Consider the following 27651-nt stretch of genomic DNA (forward strand, 5'->3'; position numbering starts at 1 on the left):
CATGCCCGGCGCGGGGCATACGCGGCTGCTGCACCTCGGCGAGATGGAGAAGCTGGACAAGACCCTCTTCAGGCTGGAGCAAGGTGGGCGCGGCGAGGGCGCGCGGCCTTACCGCGCCCCATGCGCAGCCCTTGCTTTAGCACGGGTTTGTCCGTGGCGGGCTGTGCCCGCTGCCGAGCGCGGAGGTGGCTCGGGCCGGCTCGTCGGGCGCCCGCAGCCCGGCGCCGGGCGCGCTGCGGGTGCAGTGCGGCGGGCGTCCGAGGCAGCCCCGCAGGGCAGGGGCTCTGCCCCCACGATCCGCACTTCCCTGGCCCGYAAAGAGCCCTCGTTAACCCCGCTCTGCAGCGTGCCCGCTAACTCTCCTTTTTAATGTTAGAAATGGGAAATACATTAACAATATTAACAGTCCTGTTAAATCTGAGGTACTGTTTGGGAATACAGGCTGCTTCAGCGCCTTCCAAATCTTCCTTACCAGGCAACTTTCTTAAAGCTGTGCTGTGTTGTTACTGTTCTGGCCGTGTGCTAGCCAGAACCTCTATTTTCAGAAAAACCCGATGGACCCAGTCTGGTCCACTGTCAGACTGGTCAGCAAATTCAGCCCATTTAAAAAAAAAAAAAAAAAAAAAGGTTACTCTTTTGCTGTATCATTTGAAATGGTTACTAAACCTTTGTTATTTGCCTGAAAGTCTTCTGGTTGCAATTACCTTTTTTTGCCATATCAAAGACCTAGAAGCTTGTGGTTTAGTATAAAAGTAATATGTTGGTTCCTTGCTTATATAAATGAAAAGTCTCTTTAAATATATTATGTTCAGAATTTTCTGTGTAATCTAGAAAAATACCATTAGTGTACAAATGCAGAGTTTAACTTAATCTGTTACTGATTTTTTTCCTTTGAGTTATGTAAATTTTCTTGGAGAGAGTTACAGAAAAGTGTGTGGACTTCAAACATCTAAAACGCCTCTGCTGGCAGCAGTCTTGGGGAGGGCATAGTTCATTTGAGCATGGCATTCCTGATGTCAGCGTAACTGTTACAGGAAATAAGATATCAGTGGCATATATCCCTGAACTCTAATTTTAGAAAACCCTGTAATGAAATGTCAAGGCAGTACTAGAGAGAATTGTGCTCACCTTCCAAAAGTGATTTTTCATGTAAGATTTTTATAGTCAAATGAGCTTCATTTTACCTGACGCTACTTTACATGGCTTCTTTGATRCAGTGATGATTATCTTAATAAGAGAAAGTATGGGCTTGTTGATACTTCCATATTTAAATGTACTCAGACAGCTGAACTCTGATATTAGAGCTGCTGTGATTCTACTTCATAAGCAACTTTTTTTTCTAGTTTAAGCGAGTGGAACTTAACACTGTCGAATTCTTTTAAGACTTTGTCTTTAATTATTTGCTCTTACAGATACAMAGATTTCTTTTATTCAAAAGTCTAATTTTGTAGACTGGTAGGGAACTAGGTRTATTACTAGTCAGTTACATGACTGGCACATAAAGTTACTGTGCAAACCCTTAAACATCTACCTGAAAATACCCTGTAATAACTTAGCCATGTATGTGATGAAGGCCCTCATACCTGCAGATAGAAGGGTATTCTAAGACCTGTTGRGTAAGCTTAATTTTTCACRTTCAGCTGAACTACAGAAATAGTCTACTGAACTGACTACAATCCAATTTTAAGTCCTAATATTCTAATTGCATTCTCTCTATTCTTRTTATCCTAAGCCTAAATACTGTTCTTTCCAATGCACGTATGAGCCGCAGGACTTGTACAAGCTCCACAGAGCTCAGTGATTTAAAGGAAAATGTATTTGTCTGCTGTAAATTACATGCAAGTAAACATCATTTTACAGTTTAAAAACATGAATTTAGAAATTTAAGATTTACTTTTTATTTATTTACTGCTATTATGTATACCGACACCTACATGAGATTGTATGTGATTTGGTAACTCTCTGCTGGTTTTTGTTTTTAAGACTTTTTATGTGGAAAAGGGAAACAAAATGGAAAGGAGATAAATGATTCTGTATAAGAAAAGAAAAAGAACTCTRTAAATGGAAAGGATAAGAAAATAGGGAGAGAAGATGCTGTAGAAATATGCTATCCTGCAGAAGTTCTTGACAGATATGTTGGTGACTTTTCTTCCTAACATAGTTTCAAATTATGAACTGTTGTTACAGAGTAGAAATATCTAGTCCTCCTAATAAGATGTCTTTAATGYCTTTAATTTCTTTCTTCTTGAGGTTTTGAATTACAGTTCCGACTGGGCCCAACTCTTCAAGGCAAGCATGTTACTGTGTATACTAACTATCCAGCTTCTGGAGAAGTGTTTGATCGCCACAAGTTCAGGACACTATCGTGGCACAATCCTACAGGAAAAGAAGATGACTCTGACAAATATTGCAAACTGGATCTCCAGATTTCTGGATCATACCAGTATTATTTCAGTCTTGGGTAAGTGAAACTTTTTACATACTGAGAAATGCAGTCTGTTTCCTATTTCTGCATAGATTTTTGACCTGAAGAAATACTGTTAAGAATAAAAACATTTTTCTCTGTGTTTAAGTGCAATAGTGGGACCTATTTAAATCTGATGAAAGACAACAGTTGTGGTGGTTGTCTAATACTTTCTGATGCTGAGCTATTCTGAAGAATTTACAGAAGACGTTTGATGTCCGATTTTGTATGAATGTTTGGAAAAGAAAACCAATTTTGATGTGAGCACCTGAAAGATAGGAGCTGACAGTTAAATTCCCTTAGACTAAGGAGGATGTTTAGCTCAGRTCTCTTTCTTTAACAGGATAGTGCTCCAAATGTAACATAAGTCCATGTAGGAAAGAYAGGCAGTCATGCTTGCTTTCCAACCATATCTTAAAAGCAGGAACTGGTACACTGTCTCCAGGACAAAAACAAAGGCACCTCACTTCTGAAGGAGCRAGTTTAAAGTTCTGTATCTTAATTTTACTCTTGTAAGCACTGTTGTATGTCCAGTAGACAGATGGTGCTTAAGAGGTGAACATCTCTGCAGTGTTTTAGCCCCGCCACATGCACACCCTAACTGCTGAAGTAGGCATCAGTGTTTTTAAAATAGGTGCATTTGTTGGCTTCTGTTTCTGAAACTGATTTTTGCAAGCGGCATTTGCTATGTTAATGACAATTTCATTAATTTCTCCTAGAAATGAGAAAAGTGGTGGAGGTTACATAGTTGTGGATCCTATTTTGCGTGTTGGAGCTGATAATCATGTGTTACCTTTGGATTGTGTTACGCTCCAGACATTCCTTGCTAAGTGTCTGGGACCTTTTCATGAATGGGAAGATAGGCTTAAAGTTGCAAAAGAAACAGGTAATAATGATATACATACTAAGGGATATAGTTTCTTTTATCTTGTGGTTAAAAATCAAAATTACACTGAAGAACTTCAATATAAACAGTTCATTTATCCTTTAGYTTATAGTTTAAATATTTCCCACTAGGTTCAGTTAAATTAACAGTTTAAGTCAGTGGAATCACAGAAATATTTGCTTAAGTGCAAGAATTTGGAATTTCCTTGTATGGGAAATCACTTTTTCATTTTATTGGCTTAGTTTCAGATGGATATAAAAGTTTGTAGAGCTGAGATGTGTGGGTTTTTTTTAATTTGTTTTAAGACAAGTATTATACAGAATATATTGAGAGGAAGATTCAGTTTAATTTACACTAGTTATTCCAAACATTAGCTTTTAATACATGTTATGACTGTAATTTATTATGCTTTTTGTCAGGGAACTTATTTTACTGAAATGTATTTTTCTTTTTACTTCAGGTTACAATATGATTCATTTTACGCCACTTCAGAAACTTGGACTGTCTAGATCATGTTATTCATTGGCTGATCARTTAGAAGTAAATACTGAATTTTCAAGCCATAATAAAAAGTGCACTTGGAGCGATATAGGCGCTCTTGTGGAAAAAATGAAAAATGAATGGAATATGCTTTGCATCACAGATGTAGTCTACAATCATACTGGTATGATTTCTGTGTGTGTGTTAATGACCAGATTGGTCTAGTAATTATATTACATTATTTCCCTTAATTTATATCCATCTGTTCTGGAGACATAGCTGTTATGAATGCAAAAAGAATTCTGTATCGTTAATTAAAGAACGAATAGAGGCCTTCACAGAGGGCATTCATGATCTTGTGCATGTCTGGGTTTTTTATCATGCTTATTTTYATGATCTGTAGTTTACAACTTGTGCACAAATGAACGGAATCTATATTATGAATTACTTTGTGGGTAAACATAAATGAAGTAATTTCTTGTTAAACAGGGAATTATAGAGAATTGGGCTTTAAAACATTCTCACAGTATCAAATGAGAATTTCTTGCACTTTAATGATTGGAMGTCCAGTTTCTTTCACACTATTCTCTACATGCTGGTCATGCTTGAGATCTTGTCCTCTTTTTCCAGTGTATATTTGTATGCTCTTGAGGCAAATGGTTTTATATACATCTAAGTTAGAATTAGAGTCTGAAACATATTTGATATATTTAGAAAATACAATGTCACAATACTATGTGGTCACATTTGCGTAAAGACTGTCATGTTGCCTTCATAGCTGGAAAAATTAATCAGAATGGAGAAGCAAACTTTTTTTTTTTAAAAAAAAAGTTATACCATGGTGAAGGAATAAGTGTCTTCTAACAGGATAGAAATATTGAAATAACTATGACTTTGCCTTAAATCATTAAGCAAGATATATCTGATGACTTTGCTTTTGTCTCTAAATTTTTTAAAATATCAGTAAGTGTTGATTGCTTTTCCCCTCTTGGTTGTTAGTAATGAAAAACTCCAGTGAAGTCTGTAGTAGTCAGTTGCAAATCCAGAGTTTTTGCTAGTACACATGAGAGAGATGGTATAAGCAGAAAGATACATTGATAAATATCCACTTAAGTGGTAGTGGTACATACCTGTGGAGGTAGATTTTCTGGGGGGGGTTGGAATAAGAAAATAGCCAAAGAGTTTCTGAGTTTCTTTTTGCCTGATCAATTAGGTGGGAATCTAATTCTACATTTACTGTGTTTTTAACTGAAGACCAATTTCTGGTAGCTCATTCCTGCAGTTTAGGGTGATTTAAGCATAAAAAGTGTTTCATAAATCTATTTGAATATAAAATAAATGATTATTTATTTYGAGCAGATTATGGGTACTTGCACATGCTTACTAATTCTGCAGCATGGTTGCATTAGAGGCTTAAAACACTGAGTTGTCTCTCCGTAAATCCTCTACTGCTGATAATTCTAAGCAGCTGATGAGCCCTCAGCAAACACTGGTCACTTTTGTTGGTTGGTAGTTTCTGCTTTCTAGCTGACCCTGCTGTATGCAAGTGGCAATGAGTCTCTCTCTTCCTGTTGTCAAGTCAGCTAGCTTAGCTTGAATATTCAGCGGTTAAGACCACAGTGTTTGATTTCTTGCATTAGAAGGGAGCAGAAAAAACTTAGACTGTAGGGAATGATGGGAATTGATTTTTTTTTTTTTTTTTGGGGGGGGGGATGTTAATATCTATGTTAGTCTATTAAAATTAGCCTAGTTTTAAAAGTAATGAGAAATGCATGTGCATGTTAAATATAGATACGCCTTTGGCGTGTTTGAGAGAGTATCGTAGATGAGCTTGAAAACACCGGTAACTGCGTATACTTGCTATTTCTGGGCTGCTGTTTCTTTCAAAGTGTTCACTCAAAATATTACATTGGTCAGCATTTACTTCTCAATAAGAGAGGAAAATAGAAAGTATTTTTTTTCTTTTCTGAGTTTTCAGTGGCTTTAGCTGAAATAAATTTCTGTGTCATTAAGAAGAGACATCTTAAGTTAATATTTTGGATTAAAGTGATGTATTGCCTTTTTTATTTACTGATGGAAGACTTTATAGTAAATCATTGTTTTTGCTCATCTGAGCAGAGTAAGGTAGCTCTAATTTTTGGAGAAAAATATTTTTTCAGATGTAGYATATGTATATATTTAAAAGAGAGAGAGAGATCTGGTTGTCCAAGGCAGGTTTAGCTCTGTTGGTTTGAGTGTGGTGCTGCTAATGCCCAGGTCATGGGTTCAGTCCCCTACGGGGCTATGCTGAGGGTTGGACTAGACGATCTCCAGAGGTCCCTTCCAAYGTTGCCATTCTGATTCTAAGAACACCCTTTAACAGCCTGAGCTTAGTATTGCTTTATGTAACTTTCAAATCAGTAGGATGCATTTAGTTGTAGATGGCAGAATTCCATGTTTATAAGGTCAAACCATTTGTGGACATTTAGATCTTCATGCCATGTTTTTAATAGTCTTGAGCTGTAGTATAGGCAGGTGTTTAGAAGAGCTATTCATAGTAGAGGGTGAGGGAGTAGTTCTTCTTTCCCTTTGACGTTTTTGTTTGATCTTCTTTGAATCAAGCAAAATTGTTTTTCAGTTGTTACGTGTCCACAATTCCAGAACAATTATTGACTCTTTCTTCATGTTTCTGATACTGTAACTCACTGAATATTTTCCTTGAATTTGATTCTATTGTTTTTCTGTTTTTCTAATACAATAGATTGATGATATATTTCTCATAGAACACATCTTTAAAAAATGTTTTGTAAAATTTGAGTAGCTTTTATTACTTCCTCGTGTCCTTCTTTTTCTTTTTTTTAATCATTTAGATTTTTAATTTCAGAGATTCAAAAGAACTTATGGAAATTATTATTTTTTTTAAAAAATGTATGTTTAGGATAGTTTCATAAACACAGAAATTAACTATTGAAATTTTTTCTTTATTATATTTAAAAAATTAAAATCTTCTCTACCATATATGTATTTACCTATATTGCTCTGTGTACACCACTGTCTATATTAGATTACACTCATTTGCAAGCAAAGACTCCTTAACTACTTTGATTTAATTCTTTCTATTCAGCATAGCCTAATTTTCTTGGATTTTTGGTTTGTTTTGGTCTTTTGGCTTTTCTTTTGGTGTTTGGTGGCACTATAGGGCAAGTTTACAAAACAGACATCAGAGTAGCATCTAATCTGAAATAGCGTTCAATTTGTGGGCACCAGAGAGTACGCTCATTTCCKTATGTGAGACCCATTTAAGTACATTTTTCATTAGTTTTGTGTGTGTTTGTGTATGTGTTTCGTATCTTATGGCTAAGAATATAAAATAGCTTAGGCCATCTTAAATCTTGATATGGAATGTAGCATTTGGCCTTTAAACACATACAGAGATTTCACATCCATTGCTTGATATTTCCTGCAACAAAAATGTAATTTTTCTCAGTATTTTAGAATAGGTGGTACTACTGTATATTTTTTTACATAACTAACAAAAACTTCCTGCAGTCTCCATGACCAACTGTTGCAAAAAAAAATAAATAAAAAAATAATATCAACAATGCACACTTCTGCATAGGCATGACTTTTCTGTTGGCTGAAATAAATGAAAAACTTCAACTGAAATGTGAACTAATTGTATGTGCTACAATATCTTAAATTCTCTGTGTTAAGATGTTTGCATTTAAAAAAAAAAAAGTATTCAGGCAATGTTTTTTTTTTTTTTCCCTCCTCCTGTTTTTATTTTTTTTTAAATAAGCTGCTAACAGTGAATGGCTCAGGATGCATCCRGAATGTGCCTATAATCTTGTAAATTCTCCTCACCTGAAGCCAGCTTGGGTCTTAGATAGAGCTTTGTGGCACTTGACCTGTATGGTGGCTGAAGGAAAGTGTATTGATAAAGGGCTCCCTCCTTTAATTGAAAATGATCATCACCTAAATGTAAGTAAATWAGAACTAAACGTATACTGATGAACACTAAACAGATGAATAAACCTTTAATGTTGTTTAAGGGTTGTGGTGATACTTTGCAGATATATTTAGTAGAACAATTTTTACCCCRAACACTTACTTTATTCCTTAAAACATCATATGAGTGTTCAGTGTTTTTTGATCACGTTAATTATCAACATCATTAACTAACAAAATTTTTATCTTTACAGTGTATACGTAAAATAATCTGGGAAGATATATATCCAAAAATTAAACTATGGGAATTTTTCCAAGTGGATGTTAACAAAGCTGTGCAGCAATTTAAAACTCTTCTAACTCAAGGTAAAGTATTTTGCCAAAGCACGTGAATTCCTTATTTATAACTAGGAGGATGGAGTTCAAGAAACTATACMTTAGCTTGTAAACAAGCTGGAAAAGAGCCCCAATTTTTGCTATGTGAGAAATCTACTCTGCTGAGTTAAATGTGTGTGGATGCTTTGAAAGCTAGTAAAGCCTTTGAAGACTGGGCTAGGAAAAAATTACTAGAAAGGAGGGGGAATAAGAATGAGTTTTTTGCTTGAATCCAGTATGATAACTGAGAACAGTTGTTTTTGAATAGCCAGCTCTGACATCTTAAATGTTTCTTTCCCTTTGCAACCCTCCRAAAACTCACATCTTATGCCGAAATGGTAAAAGTTTTTGTCTTCTAAAGGTGTTTTCTATTTTTACTTAATGATGACTTTAAAATTTTGTTCTCAGGCAAAATGAGCACTAAATCTGATCGAAATCAACATCTTCAGATAGTTCAGGATCCCAATTATAAACGACTTGGCTGTACTGTAGATATGGATATAGCATTGGCAACTTTCATACCACACAGGTATTGATTGCATTATTGATTACAAGTTAAAATTAGAAGTGAAGTTAAATTTGCRGAACCAAAGAAGGTAAAATTATGTTCAGAGATGGAGGGAAAAARTGTTTTTCCACTCATTTTAATTATGTGTATTTACTATGAAGTATTTTAAAGATGAATTTTTCTAATTGTTCTCTGATGTAATTTCCACCTGCAAAGCAATGGACCAGCTGCAATAGAAGAGTGTTGTAACTGGTTTCGCAAGAGAATTGAAGAACTGAATGCTGAGCAGTACAGACAAACTAATCACCATCAAGAGCAGGTCTTATAGTTGCTGTATTTTAATGCTGAATTGTTTTAAATTGCAAATAATGAAGGTTTTTTCTTTAATAATGCATAATTTAATTATTTCTAGGCTATCAACTGCCTTGTGGGGAATGTAGTTTATGAACGACTGGCTGCTCATGGTCCTAAACTTGGTCCTGTTACTAGAAAATATCCTTTAGTTACCAGGTATTATCATTTTTCTTAATTGAAAACTGTTAAATTCTATACAAGGAAGTGATTTCAAAGCTCTTTAGAAGTAAAAATTCATATGTACAAGTGCACGTTTTTTCTCATGTACAATGGTCACTTAATCTGTGACTGTTTTGTTTAAGCAGAGATGATAACTGATAAACCTGTGAATTCCAAAAGCATGATACTGTACTCGGGACCCACTGAAGCTTTACATAGTGCAAATTGCTCTTGTGGGTGGAAGAGAGGTGGAATTAGGAAAACCTATACCTTTCATGTTTGGTGTACCTGATGCTACTTGTATGTCTGAGGGACTGGGATGTTATTTTTGCATTGTCAGCTGACACCAAGATAGTGGAAACAACAACTCTCCTTCCTCCTTTGAGATCTTGTGAAATAGAAAACTGTACATCACTTATAGTCTGGCAGCTGCTTTTTATATCCATTTTAGCTAAAAGGCAGTTTGTGGCAGATACTCTAATTTCAAAAGTAATGAATTGCAGTCAAGGTTATCTTAAGTTTTTTTTTTTTTTTTTTTGGTTTGGTTTGCTTTACTTATTGCTTGCCTATGTATTCCACAGATACTTTACTTATCCATTCAAAGAGCTGACTGTGGAGGAAGAAGAAACTATGATACATCAGCCAGATAAAGCTTGTTATTTCATGGCCCATAATGGTTGGGTAATGGGAGATGATCCTCTTAAAAACTTTGCTGAACCAGGTTTGTAAAGGAACTTCAAATCATTTTTTAAACCTTTATGATATTTTAGCCAAAGCAAAAGAGGATTTTGTTTAGTCAAAGTTTTTTTATTTTTTATTATTTTTTTTTAGGATGTATTCTTCTGAAGTTACAAAAAGCAGAATAGTGGACGGTTGTTCAGTATATAGCACTCTTACTTACCCTTCAGCATATGAAAGATTGAATACAATAACTGGGATTTGAGGTGCAGTTCTGCAAGATTTTAGAGGCAAASTATCAGCTCTGTGCCGCTGAAATGGGGACATCATGCCTCTCCCCACTTGCCATAGTCTTTTCTGCTTACTGTGTACTTTGTTCCAACACCACTACTTGTTAGGCTTCCTATTAGCTACTTGGAAAGGTGGCAGAAAAAAATTATATATATATATGTGTGTGTATATAAATAAAAATGCAATAAAAAGGTGTTAAGTGTTCTGCTGCATCAGTGAGCAATAGCTTGCTCCTAGAAAGGTTCAGTGAGTGCCACAAGAAAAGGCAGTTGAGAGGTGATTGCGTAAGGTGGTGTAGGGATGGGATAGGGGAGGAGCAGGGAAAGAGGTGGGAGGAGAAGGGGCTCTTGCCTCTTCTCTTTGTAGCAGCAGTGAAAGAGTAGGTTACCTCAGCTACCCATGGAACTGCACTGTACTGGAGTGTCTCAGCTTAACTTTATAGGTAGAACAGTGTTGATAATAGCACTGGTATTTTAAAACTACTTGTAGTTGTACTCTAAAGAAAAAGCTATATAATGAATTTCTGAAGTATTAGCTCTTAAATAGTAGTTTTATATTTGAGTGTATTGAGGACTATGAAGTTTTTTTTTTCCCCTTTAAGCTTAAATGTATTGGAGAGTTTTGAATAAAGAGTACATGCAGGTACTTTCTTTAGATTGTTTTCAGATAGGGAGAGGGTTTTAGGATTTGTTAAGGTAACATTTTGACTCTTAGCAAAATTAAACTGTTTGGGGATTATCTTTTTTTCCTTTTTCCTAACTGGTGCTTTAAGCAAATTGTTATTTAATCTGTAGTTTTTATGTCAGAAAAATATGACCTAAGTTGATATTCTAAGCTGTGTTGAACCTCAACTACAGCTCAGGACCAAACTGTCTTTCTCTGCAGAGTCTAGATTCTCCTGGATTGATCTAATGTTCTGTCCTTTTTGTAGCCTGTGTTCTGCTTTAGAAGAGGCCTATCCTCCTCACAAAGGGAAAGTTTGTTAATGACCAAACTGAAAATACTGATGTCGATATTAAACGGAGAAAGTTTCTTTGAAGTTTGCTATTTGATAACATTATTCAAACTGTTTCTCCCTAAAGGGAGACATACCAGTTGGTGCTATACTATGTCAGACTTGTCAGTAGGGGCACCTTCAGCATCTGGTTTGTAAGACTTGTGGATGATCAAGGAAATTTAATCCAAATTAAATATGGGGACTGCCAGTGAGGATAAGATAGGATATGAATTTTCCATGTTTTAACATATTACATTCTTGATTTCTTTTGGAGACAGTCCTGATGTCCAGGAAGAGTGAAGCTGAAAAATATTTTGAATGTGTTCATTTATTTTCAAACTGAATGAACTAAAGACCAGTTTAATTTTAATTAAAAAGTATCCATCCAAAAGTTTTGTTGAGTCTGCTTTAGAAAATAAGTTACAGAAAAGCTCATATTTATAGGTTGTATATTGATTGTATCAAAAAGAAAGCAAAATCAATAGTAAATAAAACTAGAACAGATAAACGATAAACATTTTCATATACATCAAAATGATTTGGGGACTTCATCCATTTAAATAGTCTAGATGCTTAAGTGCTTTGGAAACATGCCTTACATCACCAGGAACTACTGTTAACAGCAAATTAAACTTTTAAAATTACGGCTGTGACAGTTTATAGTAACACAGTTGTTTTTTTTTTTTTTTTTTTTTTTTTTTTTTTTTTTTCATTATAGCCATCTGAATTATGGATGATGATGTTTGTTTGCTGCTTTATAAACTACTAATTCTGAAAAGTTTCTAGAGCTGAAATACCATGATTTTGAATATACCACACCTGCTGTCCTTTTTTTGTCTTTCAGGTACAGTAGTACTACTTTGAAGAACTAAGTGGAATTTGAGTTTAGAGTGAAAAATTACTTCAGTCTCAGTATAGATTTTAAGTATTCCCTTTGGAATAATCTGAAATTATACATTAGCGTGGGGTACCTAGGTTTCAAGATAAACTGTAAAAATTCTAACAATACCCATGTTATCACAATGTTTTCCTGCTGTTCAGCAGTAGAAAATGAAATGCCACATCTTCGTTTTGATGCATGTGCTGTACTATAGCTTAATGAATTCTTTTCCCTTACAGGATCAAATGTTTATTTGAGGAGAGAGCTTATTTGTTGGGGAGACAGTGTGAAACTGCGTTATGGTGAGAAACCGGAAGATTGTCCTTACCTTTGGGCGCATATGAAAAAATATACTGAAATTATTGCCAAATATTTCCATGGTGTTCGTCTTGACAACTGTCACTCAACACCTATTCACGTAGCTGAGGTACGCAAGATTAAGCGCACTTGTGATAAACCAGGTTCTGGCTATGAAATAAGTCCTGCACTACTGCTACAAAATCTGCAGAATCCACATGGCAGAATTCAGATGTGAATGAAGTTTCTTCACAACCTAAACAAGGTTTCTTGACTGATGATGTTTAGACATCGTCCCAACTACTTTACACAGCTAGCAAGATGGTATAGGTATTGTATCTTCTCATTCTCTCATTTAGCTTAAGAATTGCAGAACCGATAGGTTTGGTTAACTGCTTTCCTCAGGTAAACACAAACTTAGTGGCAATCACTGCTAGTGTCCAGTATGTTGCTTTTGGTTAAGAATTAGTGTTTTATTTGGCATATTAATTTCTGTATTATTGAATTAGTGGTTTACATTCTAGCACTTAAAAGTTGGTGAAGAATACCTGCAAAAAGTTTAATCTTAACAAGTTTCTTGTTAAGATTTAATGCTTATTGCAGGTTTGACTGCATCCCAAAATCACACTAGAAAATCAGTTTTAAATTGATTTGAGTACTGCAGCTTAATAGCACTAAGTGTCTAGCTTAGTTCCAGAGCATACCTAAATCTATGAAGAGCTCTCTTAAATTAGCTGATGTGTCCACACAAGTTGTAAGTGACTCTTCAAATTCAGCTATTTCAAAGCCACTGATATTCTTTCACCTGTTTTTACTGTTTTTGAAATGGTAACTTTGAAGGCTTTGACTAAAGTCCTGCAGAAGTTTCTTATCTTAAAAGGCACCTGTCATTGAACCTTGATTCTTGCACTTCAGGTTATTTTTWWAAAAAAAACAAAATTGTAACTAACTTAGATTGAGTATTCTAGGAACTTCTCAAAAAACTAAGTAATCTCTGTAAAATACTAATGTTTTATGAATGTTACCTCTTATGCTTCATTTTAATGAACTGCATATATTAAAACTCATCTATGTTTTGCTTAACGTTCATGTTAACGATTGCATATACACYGATGACAATGGATAACTGCCATTAAAAATGTGTTATGATCTATAGGAGATGCTAGCAACAGCCAGATCAGTCAGACCTAATCTTTATGTGATAGCTGAACTCTTCACGGGCAGTGAGTACATTGACAATATCTTTGTCAACCGCCTGGGAATTACCAGCTTGATTAGAGGTACAATAAGAAACTGAGTTATGTAGGGTTATGCGCGATTGGAGTTTTTAACATGAAACTAACTTTGGTATGCTTTTTTTTCTTCTTACATATTTATCTTCTTTGCTTGTGCAATTATCTTTCTTCCTCCATGTTCTTAAATTCTGTGTTGTATCTTAATTTTTGATTTTGCTTATGTGTATCATCTTGTGTATAATCTTTTCATTCCTTAATTTGGGCTTTCTGTTTATTTCTGCTGCATGACGTTTCCCCATTGTCCAATCCTTGCCTAGCTTTGAAACTTGTCCCTTTTTGTGTCTGCCTTTCCTCTTTTTGTGGCTTTTTTGGCTGTGCTTTTTGCAGTACATGCTGGACACAGCTAGAAAATTGCAAGCCAATTTGTATGTAGTGGCTGAACTGTTCACAGGAAGTGAGGAGCTGGACAATATCTTTGTGAATAGTCTGGGCATTACCTCCTTAATAAGAGGTAGGCTTGCTGTGTATGTAGTTTTCTTTCCCACCAGAGGTTATAGATGACATGCTTTATACAAAGAAGAGGTTCCTTCTAGGTTATGTGCTTTGATTATTCAGTAGGAAACTAATGGGTACAGTCTTTGTATTGTGACTTTTTTTGATAATCATCAACAAAATGCAGTATTAGCTGACAACTGAGAGGAGATATCCTACATTAGTTTGGAGAAGGTTAAACATTTCACTCTTATTCTATCAAGAGAGAAGTTTTAGCACACCTTTGCTAGGCAAGTGCTGTATCATGTCTCTTGCTAATTGATTTTTGTTGCATGGGTTTCTTAAAGCTTAKTAGGAACATGTTTCAGATCTCTTTGCTTTTTTTCCCCCATCCATTTCTAACTTGATATATTATAATAAATAGCATACTTCCAGTTTGTGTATCCACATTAGAGAATAAAATCAGTGCCTCCCTCCCTCCCTCCCTCTCTCCTTCCATTACTGAACATACCAACAGAAAAATGTAAAATGTTTAACATCTCTGTGCATGCTATTCTCTATGGTAGTTATTCTCATACAAACACTTACAGATTTTGTTCTTTAGAGGCAATGACTGCTTATAATAGCCATGAAGAGGGAAGATTAGTTTATCGTTTTGGAGGTGAACCTGTTGGCTCTTTTGTTCAGCCACGTTTGAGACCTYTGATGCCAGCTATTGCTCATGCACTGTTTATGGATATTACACATGATAATGAATGTCCAATTCAGGTGAGCACTTACAGGTATTACATTTAATCTTTTCTAAATTGATATTTTTTGAACCGTGGGAGGGCTTGATGTAATCTGTATTTGTTTGAGTGGTATTTAAGAGAAATGTGTTTCAGATCTTTAGGTTTTTAATGCAATGACTAACATTGTATAACAACTCTTGCTGACTTTCACAATTTTGTCTTTTAAGGAGAACAGTATACAAGTGTTTAATAACAAGCTGCTGTAAGTGGTTCTTTGTACCTGTTCTCCTTACCTCCTGCTCTACAGAAGAGAGAGAGAATAGTGGGAATCGGAGTGCTTATTTTTGAGACTTTCTCTTATGTTGTTTTTGTTAATATATCTGTAGTAATTTTTCAGTACCATGAGTGAGAAAATGATGATTATGTGATAAACGATGAGTTCCTCTGTTAAATTGAGTGCGTCTTCTGCATGCTGAATGCATATTTGGGAGAGAATGAATTATGTATGTGATTCATTTTGTACCTGTTTATTTTTTAACCTAGCACCGATCTGCATATGATGCTCTTCCTAGTGCAATGATTGTTTCCATGGCATGCTGTGCTACAGGAAGCACTAAAGGCTATGATGAGCTAGTACCACACCAGGTCTGTGATTACAATTAATTTTTAAAACATTTTTTTTAAATTGTAAATTTTTATTCTTGTCTTGGGATATATATTTTAATGTCATTTATTTCAAATTCCATGCAGTTGACTAGCTAACGTTACTTTGGATTGTCTAATTTTACAACAGACGTTAATTGATTATGTTTAAAACCTCCAGCCAATTTTCAGAGTGACTGATACTTGCTTAAACCTTAATTTCTTTACAGATTTCTGTAGTATCGGAAGAGAGGTTTTATTCAAAATGGAATCCAGCACCACACCTGACTTCTGGTGAAGCTAATTTCCAAACAGGAATTTTGGCAGGAAGGCTGGCTATAAATAGGTTGCATCAGGAGCTGGGGGCTAAAGGCTTTAATCAGGCAAGAAGTGAGAATGATATTGCATTTTCTCAATATTTATTTTCTGAGTGAGCACAGTTGTCAAGGTATGTCTTCTCTAGGTATATGTGGATCAAGTTGATGAAGATATAGTGGCAGTGACAAGACACTGTCCTAACACACACCAGTCTGTTGTGGCTGTAAGTCGAACTGCTTTCAGAGATCCTAAAACTTCCTTCTACAGTAAAGAAGTACCTGAAATGTGTATCCCAGGTAATCAGATTTATGTTTGAGATGACAGGTATATAGAAAATTCAGTTCATTCCAACTACATACTTCTGACTTCTCATACTGATTTTGCATGTTTTGAGTGGTCAGTGTGTAACACACCTTTTATGTATGTATGCACTGCAAGTGATTAAAGGGAAAATAACAGACTTGAATCCTTCAGGCTTTTTAAAGGCACTTGTATTTTGAATACACTTCCTGCTCTGAGCTCCCCATAAAAATATCTCTTTGTTTATTGATAGTTTTTTTTTTTTTACTGTTCCTGGTTATGAAATGTTAAGAACTAACAGAAAATGATTAATTATCAGGAGGAGAAGGGGAAAATTATTAGTTGTAAAGAGTTATGGTGGAAAAAAGGCAAAACCTCTCATGGTGTTTGTGGGTGTTCAATTTTCTTATAAGCAACTATTTTGGGGTTTTAAAACACAGCTTAATAAGAAAAAAGTCATAGTGCATAATATAATATGTAGAAAATATATGTRTAGAAAATATAAATATATACTATTATATATAAAATAGTATTAATTCAGCATGCAGTGATTTTACTATACTTTATAGTAACAATATATAGCAACTTGTACATATTACCTGATAATGTTTCTGATGAGAGATTTTCCACAATGGCTTTTAGGTATACCCAGTTTTATTTGTGTGTGTGTTTGTGCATGCATTTTTGTTTTAAAGTCAGCCATGCTACACAGTAAGACATGCACAAGTGGCTACAACATTTTGTACCTCAGTTTGTAAATTATTCAAAGGATAGAGGAAACTGAAGAGTTTGTATCTTGATAGAAGTTGTTATACTTTGAAAATAAAACATCTGTAGTTGCAATTTGGAAGCTAGTCTATTACGGAGTCTGCTAAAAGATGATAGAGAAGTTAGAGCTGATGATCAGTAAAAGACTCATCCTAATTCAATCCATGATTAATTTCATGAGTAATTTATTACAAAACAACAAAATTGCAGTTTTAATTACAGCACAGTGAATGTGTAATGAATGTTTATGGGATGTTTATAGCACCTCTCCACGTGTTTTGTCACATTTGGTGGTTGTTTAGTTGCGCAACTTGTACAAGTGTTGTTAGTTGTAGATTTGTATTTTGTGGGAGCTTTGTTTATTGTTTCATGTTTTCAAAATAATCAGTTTCCATATGAAGTATCTTAACTACAACATGATTTATTTAACTTTTTACAGGAAAAATTGAGGAAGTAGTATTTGAGGCTAGAACTATTGAGAGGAATGCTAGTCTTTACAAAAAAGATGAGCATTTTATAAATGGATTGCCTAATTTCACAGTGGAACTCAGAGAACATATCCAGGTAATTAGCCTCCTTCTTCCATGCTCTGATATAATATCATTTATGATGTTTCATATAAATTTCAGTTGCAAATATGTTTTCTTTTCTAAGATTAAAGACAGTAAAATTATAAAGCAAGCTGGAACTGCCATAAAAGGGCCAAATGAATTTGTTCAAGAAATAGAATTTGAAAATTTAACACCAGGAAGTGTAATAGTGTTCAGGTACGTTACAATAATTGCCAAATGGTTGCTTTAGTTAAAATAGAGCAATAGGATTTTCTGTTTTGAAAACACTGAAAATAGAGTAATAGGTTTTCTTGTTYGGGAAAAGTTACTGGAGGTGCTAGAATTCTGTAAGCTATGCATTCATGTTTCAGAGTTAGTCTTGACCCAAAGGCACAAGAGGCTGTTGGTGTACTCCGAAATCATCTAATCCAGTTCAGTCCTCATTTTAAATCTGGAAGTCTTCCTGATGATYGTTCAGCACCAATATTAACTACTCTATTTTCTTCGTAAGTATTCCTTAGGTTTCTGAAGTAGAACTGTGAATATACCACATAGCTACAGTAGATGTGAAGAACAGTATGTAAATTCAGAATATTTTTTTCATTACTATAAATAGATCTAGATTGTTGAAGTGTAAATAAAAAGTCTAAGTTTTTATGTGCGTAATATTAACACAAGTTAATAGAAGATTCTCAGGCTCTGTTCAGGTTCTGTGTAAATGCTGCTTAAAGTAGGTTTCCCAGCATAGAGTGCTTGTCAGTGTTGGGGTATGTTTGTTAGGGATCAGTACTTAATCTCTTAAATCTATATTTCTATATACTCAAACCTCTTAAATCTGTATTTCTGTATATTCAAACCTCTGAGAAGAATTGCTGAGAATTGCTGGAAGGTCAGACTCTTAATTTCCAAGACTTAGGTGGTGAGCAAGTTGTAGATATTTAATGATTTTAACAAAATATGAAACTAAAGTTGTTTGTGCAATCCTTTCTCTATTAGTATTGTTTTGGGACTTTATTCCTCCTCTTTTTATTTTATTTATTTATTTTTTTTCCCAGTATTGCATCTAAACTAACTTTGGCTGACCTAAATCAAGTACTGTATAGGTGTGAGGCAGAAGAACAAGAAGATGGTGGAGGTTGCTATAATGTACCAAACTGGTCACCACTGAAGTATGCAGGTCTCCAAGGTAGTAATCTCTGCATTTTTTTTCTGTTGAGAGGAAAAAAAGAAAATAATTTCTCAATTTCAAACCCTTAGTGCTATTCTGATTTGCACCACTGTTCCCTTCTTTTGGGATTAAAAAAAAAAAGTATGTTGTTTCTGCTTAACCACGCTAATTATTGTTGTACCCTAAGGAATCAAATTTTGGCAACATATTAAACGAGAACCCTCTTTTTCAATAGTCTGGGCTGCAAAATAAGCCTCAACATACGTCTTAACAGCAGTACTCTTGCATTTAAAGTTTTTTTTTAAAAAAAAACCTCCAGTGAAAAATCACCTTAATTAAACCTTACGCATTATCAGATTTCAGATGTGTAGATCATTTATCAAACATGAATTTCATTATGCTACTTCACAATGGGAGATTTTGGTGACTGTCTTRAATGTACAGTACATCTTCCGAGGAAACTGCTAAGTGAATTGTATCCTAACAGTCTCTGCAGCTCAAGAGAAATAATACAGTTAAATCCAATTAATGCTGCTATTGCTCTGTAGGTATTAACTCTGAAAATAGCAATTGTTGTTTGTGATAATTGTGTCCTGTAATACAGAGTTGGGTTTGTATCCTCAGGGTTGATGTCAGTAATGGCAGACATTAGACCAAAAAATGATTTGGGTCATCCATTTTGTGATAATTTAAGATCTGGAGATTGGATGATTGACTATGTCAGTAATCGTCTGATTTCACGTGCGGGAGCCTGTGCAGAAGTGAGTAAAAATATATATTTGGTGACTTTGAGGTTTGAAATTGCTCTTTTTTTTCCTTTTCAATTACTGCTGTATTCGAATTCAGTCCATTTATGAAGTATTTCTTCTAGACAGTTAAAACATTGTTTTCTTCTTCCCTCTCCTCAATCCTATTTAAGAACAGCAGCCAAAGGGAAGTGCAAAAAGTGTAGGGCACAGGAGGTATTATCAGCTATTGCATCAAGAACTGTAATGGTCCTTTCTTATTTATTCTTTCCCTCTTATTTATTCTTTACTTTCCCTCAAATAAAAATTACTTAATGTCTTTTAAAGTAAATATTTCCAAAAGAGGGTCTGAATACTACAGGGGCATTCGTGATTATGGTAAACTTATGTGAAGATTGCATAATTAAGCACTACTAAGTTAGGAAAAACCAAAATTCGTATTTCCTATTTTACCTGCATTACAATAGTCTTTTGTTTCTTTGTCACGTTTTATTTTTTCCTGCAGGAAAACTTTGGGTTTTTTTTTTGTTTGTTTGTTTGTTTTTTTTGTTCACAAAATGGAGGCGTGCTTTGGGTAATTTGTATAGTTAGCATAAWAAAGGCTGTAGCATTCTTACTTTGTTTTGGTACTAAACAAAGTAAGTTTATAGTGATATAAAGTAGAAGAAAGGGTAAAGTGGTTGGATGGCCTACTGAAGTGAATGCTAAACCTGACTTTGAAAATAGGAGCTTGTCTAGAAAGGGAGTTTGTGTATACTAGGTTGGGCTCCAGATTCAGTCCTTTTCGGAGATTATCACTTATTTTGTCTGTTTAATTTTCTGAATTCTGCTAATGTTGCCTTCTGCCTTGCAGAAATACAAAGTGCCAACAGCTATACTGAAGTCACATGGAGCTAAATTTTACAATTCTGCTGTTTTATGTAGGTTTTTTTCCCCCCTCTTTAATTTTCAGGTTAAAAATTTAATGTTATATAATATATTCACATGTGCTTTGTTTCTTATTTGTGTAGTGTTCATCTGCATGGTTTGAATCTTTGGTGGCAGTGACTTTGTAGGAGGTTGTCATGTTCTTCTTTAATAGTACTGGAATGAAAAGAGAATTATTTCTCAGGTGTCAAATACTTGCTAATGACACAAAAAACAGTGAAGCTGTAGAACCCTCAGTCCCAGACCCAGATCTGCAGGTGTTTTCTCTAGTGGCCCTATGTAATTTAGCCTCGTGATTGTTCCCTTAGTCCCTTGCTTTCTCTGTTCAGTCCTGTCTTTTCCAGTAATCAAAAAATCTGCTTACCCTACTTGGTTCATAATGACAGCTTTTGAGTTTCAGCCTTATTGGGTTGTATAATTTGGATATAATGCATTTAAACTGTCATAAATTAGATGGATCCTGAGTGCACTTGTTTTTGAATCCTCGTGTTATTAACATGTAATATTATTTTAATAGGTTGGTAAGTGGTTGGAGGCCATGTTTGTCTACTTAAAGAGAATTCCACGTTACCTTATCCCATGTTACTTTGATGCTATATTAGTGGGTGCCTACACAACACTTCTGGATGTGGCATGGCATCAGATGTCTGGGTATGTTTGCAGTAGTAGAGATCTGTAGATATCTGTATTCATTGCACCCTTTATATTTTATCTGCTGGAGAATGCATTTAAAATGTTTCCATATTTATGTTACCCAAAGGAAAAGGGTAAAACTTGTTTTGAAAATCAGATCCATACTCTAATGGCAATGGTTTAGAAGGTTGAGAGCTCAGATGTCTCTTGCAGGTTTGAATTTATAACCTCTGCTGGGCTTAGGAGACGCTCTTCCTACAGTTTTAACGCAAGTGCAAATGCTTCCTTAAAGCCTGGTGGCAGGAGGGAAATACAGGATTGTATTTGATTTTGATGCCTTGTTCAACATTTCTTTAACATAGTTAAATGTCCTTCATTAACTGAGCTCTTTGCTTAGCTTGTAAAAGCCATGCTTTAGTCTTCAGTGTCCGCATCTGCTCTCCTGTTTGGAGAGCGAAAGGAAACGGGTTTAATAGATTTAGTCTTGTTATGAACTTTCTGAACAGGCTAACATTGTTTTGTAAAAAACAGAAATGTCAAAACGGGCCAAGAGTTTGGTATGGCTGCCGTGTCGTGTAGGAAGTAGTCTGTTTTGCAGAGGAAAAAAAAATAATGTTTGGAGGTGAATCTTCAGATCTGCGTGCAGATATCTAAGTAGATTAATTTCCTTACCCTTTTCCAGTGAAGCTTTGGTCATCCAGCACTTTCATTAGCATTAATAACTTTAAGACATAACTTTAGGCAGCCATTTCTTCTACTTATTATATTTATTACAAAACTTGTCTTACGTGAATGAAAAAAAATCCATTTTAAAGACTGCTGTTGCTGAATGCAATGTTATTTTAATATAATTACATTGAATTACAGCTTTGTGCAGAATGGATCAACATTTGTTAAACACCTTTCACTGGGTTCAGTCCAGATGTGTGGGATAGGAAAGTATTCTTGCCTGCCAGACCTTTCACCTTCCTTGCACGATGTTCCCTGTAGGCTGAATGAGATTACAAATGAGAAAGAACAATGTTGTGTTTCCTTGGCAGCTGGTAAGTGAGGACAACATTAAATATATAAGTCTTAAGAAACACTTAAACTGTTTTCAATAACTATTAAAATCCTGTCTGTTTTGCCTGGAATTTAAGTGTCAGCAGCCATGTATAAAATGTAGGTACCAGTTCTCTTAATTCTCCCCCTGTGTTTGTATTTATTGGTAATGGCTTGTCCATTTGAAAATTTGGAGGTTTTATCTAGTAATGCTTCTTAGGGACAACCTTTTTGCTATTGTTCTTAAAGACCTATAAGCATTTTATTTAGAGATACATGGAGATCCATGTTCTCTTTCTTTCCAGATGATTTGATGCATATACATCCCAAAATAGATTTTTCTCTATCAATTTTAGATATGAATTTAAGAATTAAATGGAGTATAACTATGAAATTATTATTTATGMGTTTTCAGGAAAATGTAGGAACTATTGATAGCAGACGAAAATATCCTCTGGTCTCCAAAAGGGGCCAACAGTGGATGCTTGGGGAAAGAGTGTGAAAGCAGAGTCAGCAGACTGATTATTTTTCTAAATGTTCTGCCAGCAACTGGCAGTGTCTGAACTGGGGTCTTGCCTGTGCCAGAAGTATTATCTTCTGCATTTAGTATCTTAGAATGCATTTTCTCAGGCCCAACTGTGAATTGGCCCATTCCTTTTCTGAAGCCGTAGAAACTTCTAGCATTTTCCACATTCTAGCGCTTCTTTCTCGTTGTGGTCTTTTTCTTTTTTGCTGCCTGTCTTTTTCATCAAATTTTATTGTTTGTAGTTTATAGCTTTTAGTAACATTCTGTTTGCCTGTTTTACTGTTGCCCAGAAACACAGAAGGAACATTGTTCCTTAAACTAAGCATAGAGGTTAATTAAACTAAAGGGTTTGGGTTTAATATTCCCTTCACATACTCACTAGTTGTCTGTGAGTGTTTTTTTTTTCTTTGTTGCTTTGTTTTTGTTTTTTAAGTCTTACATGGATTGTTATTCTGTGACTGCTTTGGACTGATTTGTAGGTGATTGAGGTTACAATTTTGTTCTAGCAAGTATGCACAACAGGCTGTTTTAAAACTAGCACATTTTTGTTGTTGTTGTTTTTAAAATGAAAAAGTTTAAGCGGAGGAAAAGCCAAGGATGGACTTTACTGTAGCAGTTACTATGCTTTAACGGACAGAATCATTCTAACAAGTTATAAATTTTAATAAAGAAATGTTAGTTCTTAAAAGCTGCTGGAAAAGAGCAGGATTCCCTTTATAGTGGCTGAGAAGATTTAGTTTGAAGCAATTTATAACTGTCTAGTCCTTCTGTGCTACTCAATGGCATAGCTCTAGTACATAACCTCTTGCCAAAAAACTATAATACATCTTGTCTTAGTTCTAGTCCTTTTTTATTATTAAAGGGGTGGCATTTGGTTATATTACAATGTACTTTAATTAAAAAAAAAAAAAACTTTAAGAGAAATTCTATAGCATGATTTTGAAGTTCTATATAGATAATTGTTTTAAATATGTGGAGTTTTACTTCTTATCAAGAATATTATCTAGAAAACAATCTGTTATAATAAAAAAAACTCATGTGACTATATAATAACTTCTCCATTTGATTTATACCTAAAAGTGTATTTGGAGAATTTGGCCGTACCAATAAATGAAATGGACAATGATATTTCTTTTTAGGTTTACCTCACTTTTCTTCTGGAATTTTTCGCTCTTGGGGAAGAGATACCTTTATTGCACTAAGAGGCTTAATGTTAATTACTGGACGATATCTAGAAGCAAGGTAAGACTGCCTGACTCTTAGTTCTTACTATTGTTGGAAATTGTTCTGCAGGTATTAATGTAGTCAGTAAAAAGGGATGCTGCTAAAACCTGCAAGAAAATGCAAGTTGTTACAAACAAGTGCATTCTTGGCACTAATGTGAAGCTGATACTCCAGTTCTGTATAGATAAGGTAGCTTAAGTGCATGTAACACACTTGTCCTTGCTTGTCCTTACACAAGCTGATGTGCTTAATGTGTATTTAGGGTTAATGTGTGCTTTGTTGCTGCGCAATAATTTTGAAATTATTGCTATATGAATTTGAAGTAAAAATAGTATTCCATATTATGGAAAAAAGTAAGATAGCATGTATATTCTGCGATTTTTGGTGACTACTCATATTTGTCTACAAGTACTAAAGCTCAGTTAACTATAGATTCTTATAATCTGATATCTGTATATGTAAATGTTTAATCTGATAATGAACAAATAAAATATGAGCTAAGTTTCTTGACTTGATAGTTCCATTAATCCTTTAATTTGGATGGAGTGAACACAAAAGTGAGTTCATCACATCCTATGAAAAAGCAAGATACCTTTTCCATATTAGCAGATGTTACACCTTTTGTAAAACAAACTGATTTAAAGGTATTAATGTTGCAGTTTGGCGAGAGGGATAGATGMATTTTTATTGTAAATATAGTTCATACTAAACAAAATCATTTGTAGCTTTCAACAGCAAAGTTTTCACATCTGTCATTAAGATCCTGTTTGTCTCCTTGACTTACCTTACTATTTAAATATACTTTTATATTTTGTACTTACCTGGGACAATAATGGCCTTGTAGGTAACTTAAGACTATTTTTTTTTTCTTTTCTTTTATTCTAGAAACATAATTTTAGCATTTGCTGGAACTTTAAGACATGGTCTCATTCCCAATCTGCTTGGCCAGGGAACGCATGCCAGATTCAACTGTCGTGATGCAGTATGGTGGTGGCTTCAGTGTATCCAGGATTATTGTAAAATTGTTCCAAATGGATTAGACATTCTCAGGTGTCCTGTTTCTAGGATGTATCCGAGAGATGACTCTTCTCCTCAGCCTGCAGGCACTGTGGTAAAGATGACTTAAGATTTTAAAAACCTTTAACACAAGTACAAATTTTTAATAGAAGGATRTAATGTTTATAGCAATAAGAACCTGTTGCTTTTGGTGAAAGTTGATTATAGAGCAAGAATTTTGTATTTTAGGCACTTCTCGTTGTCTCTGCATCACTTTATTAGACGAGTGAGAATTGAGGGGGATTAGAGATGAAGAAAAAATACTATMATTTTTTCTTCTAAAATTTTACTTTGATATTTATCTGGAGAAAAAAGTGTATATTAAAAATTCTAATAAAATTTATCCCATTGCAGTTGACAAATAGGTTACCAAAATACTAGATGCTTTTTTTCTTTTCTTTGAATTAACATAAACTAAAGTTTAAAAATTGCTACTRTTTGCATGTTTGATAGAGCCTTTCTGTTTATTTTTTATCTGGCCTTTCCCGTATCACCCATATCATGTAATCAATCTAGGATCAACCACTTTATGAAGTAATACAGGAAGCAATGCAACGACACATGGAAGGCATAAATTTCCGAGAAAGAAATGCTGGTCCACAGATAGATCAAAACATGAGAGATGAAGGTAACAACTATATAGAACACTGGATATGGTTTTCAAAAAATGAAGATTACATTTTATTTTATTTTCTCCAGCTGTTGATCTTTTTTTTTTTTTGAAAAATTAATTGCATGTCTAATACCACTTAATGTATTCATTGTTTGGTTTCAGCAATTGTTTTTGTGCTGTGGAACAAGTCATCTTTAAATTAAAATTCAAAAAGTACAGCTACATTTAGGAAAGCCCCTCAGATCTCCTGTGGGCTTTTTTCTTTTTCCTTTAGTTAAGAGATTTGGGTTGGTTTGTGTGGAAGTTTTGGGCAGTTTTGTTTTGTTTAACATGTGGGCTTCACATGTGATATTCTTGCTCTGCAGGTTTTAATGTAACTGCAGGTGTTGACCATGAAACTGGCTTTGTCTTTGGAGGGAACCGGTTCAATTGTGGCACCTGGATGGATAAAATGGGAGAAAGTGACAGAGCTCGTAACAGAGGAATACCTGCTACTCCGAGGTACAAAATCCAAGCTCTTTTTTTTGTGGGAGGAGAGTTGTTTTTTGCTTTTTTAACTGAAATTCTGCCGAACTATTACATCCTCCGTTAACATATCTGAGAGATTCTCTCATGTGCTAAATAGTTTTGCAGTCGGTTTTACTACTAATAGGTTAATTTCAACTTTCTGATTTTTGCTTATCTGAAGAAAAAATGTGTTGGAAAAAATGTAGCTTTCAACCTGGACTTAGCTCTGTAYGCAGAATCAACTTTTGAATTCAAGTAGTGAAACATAACTTAGAAAAACTGTGTATTTGCAGTACTATATTACTGGGAAATGACCATGARTAAGTTTTTATAGCAGATGTTTATTGATAATTGTTTTGTAGTTTGAATATTTCCTATTTAGATTTCAGAAGTATCTATAATATCTATTTAAGACTGAAGTCAAGATTAAGTGTGTTAAAAATAAATTCTTTACTGCATGCCAGCAGATTGGTGCACATATTCTGGCTTGAGCTTAAGCATCAGTTTCAAATCAATTGCTAGCTGAGAATRAGAACCAAAAAGAAAACACATCTTCTTTTGACTGTTGAATGTTTATATTGAGAACCAAGAGAAGTCACAGGACCTGCCTTAAAGAGGCTAAGCTTCAATGATACTGGAGAAAAAGTGTGTGTGTATGTGTTTATAAATATTATACGCACGCATATGTGTGCATGTATGTATGTGTATATATACACACATACACACTTACTTTAACATGCAGTAAATTTCAATATGATACAATATGAAATTATGTGAAAGGTGCTTCTGTGAGTAAGTATCCAAAAACCAACTCCTGTGCTAGTAGATTCTGCCACATTGATTTCAGGTGTTCCTTAGTAAAATGAGCCCTTGATTTTTTTTTTTAACTTATGTTGAAGAAAAATCTGTATAACATAAGGCATAAATGAGGCACTGTGATATGCTTATGGAACCAGTTAAAAGTCCACCTAGACTGATTGAAAGGAGGCCAGTGAATGTGGTAGAACAAAGGCATGTGGTTTCTGTGCCTGTCCTGACCTCTGATTTTGCTTGCCTGATTATAAACTTTCAGGCTGAACTAGAGGTAGTGAACTGTCATTTGTCTTTTGTCATAAAGGAGGTAAGGTATCACTTTTTCTCAAGCAAATAGTTCTTCACAGTGACAGAATTATAGTAAAAATAACAGCTCTTCAGAAAGTTTTGCCAATTATCAGTATGTCTCCAATGTTTCTCTTTGTGGTGTTTAGTAATAAAACTTTTGGCAAGCCATTTTCAAGGCTTTTCAGTCTTCTAAATCACTTAGGGTTTGCATTTATTTYATTTACTTGATTATATTTTTGATAGAGGATCTATTCTGCTCATTTTCAGACCAGTTTTCAGCATTTAAACCATTTAACTGGTTTAAAGTAGAAGGGATTTCATTTGAATTATTTTTTTCTGCTTGGATTATCATATTAGATAGCTCGTTTATCTTCCCGATTCTACTTTTTCCCCCTTTGCTTCCTTCATTAGAAAAATGCATTCAAAGCTAGTAGGAGAAATTTGAAAGTGGATAATGATGCTGTGGATGACTGGTGCTCTTACTTAGTAATAAAAATTAGTTTAGGTTTCAGTTTCTTGGCAAAGTTTTAATATATATATTAAGGAAAACATGTTTTTTTTTTTAAAAAAAGATCCTATATGATGGAAATAATATTCTCATGCAGTGGAAAATGCCTGGAAAAGACATGGAAATGCGTGTGCCAAATACTTAATAGGCTTGTTATGAAATTTTCAGACAAACAATTAACTTTTTTAATCAGGTATGGTATGGACTGCAATTACCAAGAGGAAAAATAGTCTCTAAATATACTGGTATCTGAAAAAAAATGTAATTT

At 34.6% G+C, this 27651-nt stretch overlaps 1 protein-coding gene across 2 annotated transcripts in view; it reads left to right on the forward strand.

Moving 5' to 3' along the window:
• The first annotated feature begins 1 nt into the window (after position 1).
• AGL (amylo-alpha-1,6-glucosidase and 4-alpha-glucanotransferase) overlaps positions 2–27651 on the forward strand; it is a 35845-nt gene continuing 8195 nt past the window's right edge. Inside the window, exons 1-27 of one of the 2 annotated variants that reach the window (XM_085303642.1) lie at positions 2–83; positions 2251–2461; positions 3184–3350; positions 3811–4014; positions 7609–7790; positions 8012–8123; positions 8541–8661; positions 8857–8959; positions 9053–9150; positions 9735–9874; positions 12239–12426; positions 13919–14042; positions 14628–14791; positions 15298–15399; positions 15627–15779; positions 15860–16010; positions 17222–17346; positions 17437–17549; positions 17705–17839; positions 18389–18519; positions 19126–19262; positions 20692–20825; positions 21675–21850; positions 23514–23616; positions 24484–24709; positions 25171–25282; positions 25633–25768. In XM_085303642.1, the coding sequence (XP_085159768.1) occupies positions 2–83; positions 2251–2461; positions 3184–3350; positions 3811–4014; positions 7609–7790; positions 8012–8123; positions 8541–8661; positions 8857–8959; positions 9053–9150; positions 9735–9874; positions 12239–12426; positions 13919–14042; positions 14628–14791; positions 15298–15399; positions 15627–15779; positions 15860–16010; positions 17222–17346; positions 17437–17549; positions 17705–17839; positions 18389–18519; positions 19126–19262; positions 20692–20825; positions 21675–21850; positions 23514–23616; positions 24484–24709; positions 25171–25282; positions 25633–25768 (3830 nt within the window). Of the gene's footprint in view, positions 84–2250; positions 2462–3183; positions 3351–3810; positions 4015–7608; positions 7791–8011; positions 8124–8540; positions 8662–8856; positions 8960–9052; positions 9151–9734; positions 9875–12238; positions 12427–13452; positions 13577–13918; positions 14043–14627; positions 14792–15297; positions 15400–15626; positions 15780–15859; positions 16011–17221; positions 17347–17436; positions 17550–17704; positions 17840–18388; positions 18520–19125; positions 19263–20691; positions 20826–21674; positions 21851–23513; positions 23617–24483; positions 24710–25170; positions 25283–25632; positions 25769–27651 lie in introns of both variants that reach the window. The other variant, XM_085303643.1, reaches the window with a different exon arrangement.

This window comes from Rhea americana, unplaced genomic scaffold (genome assembly GCF_003343005.1).
Source record: "Rhea americana isolate MKP2758 unplaced genomic scaffold, rheAme1 scaffold_2, whole genome shotgun sequence".
Lineage (NCBI taxonomy): Eukaryota > Metazoa > Chordata > Aves > Rheiformes > Rheidae > Rhea > Rhea americana.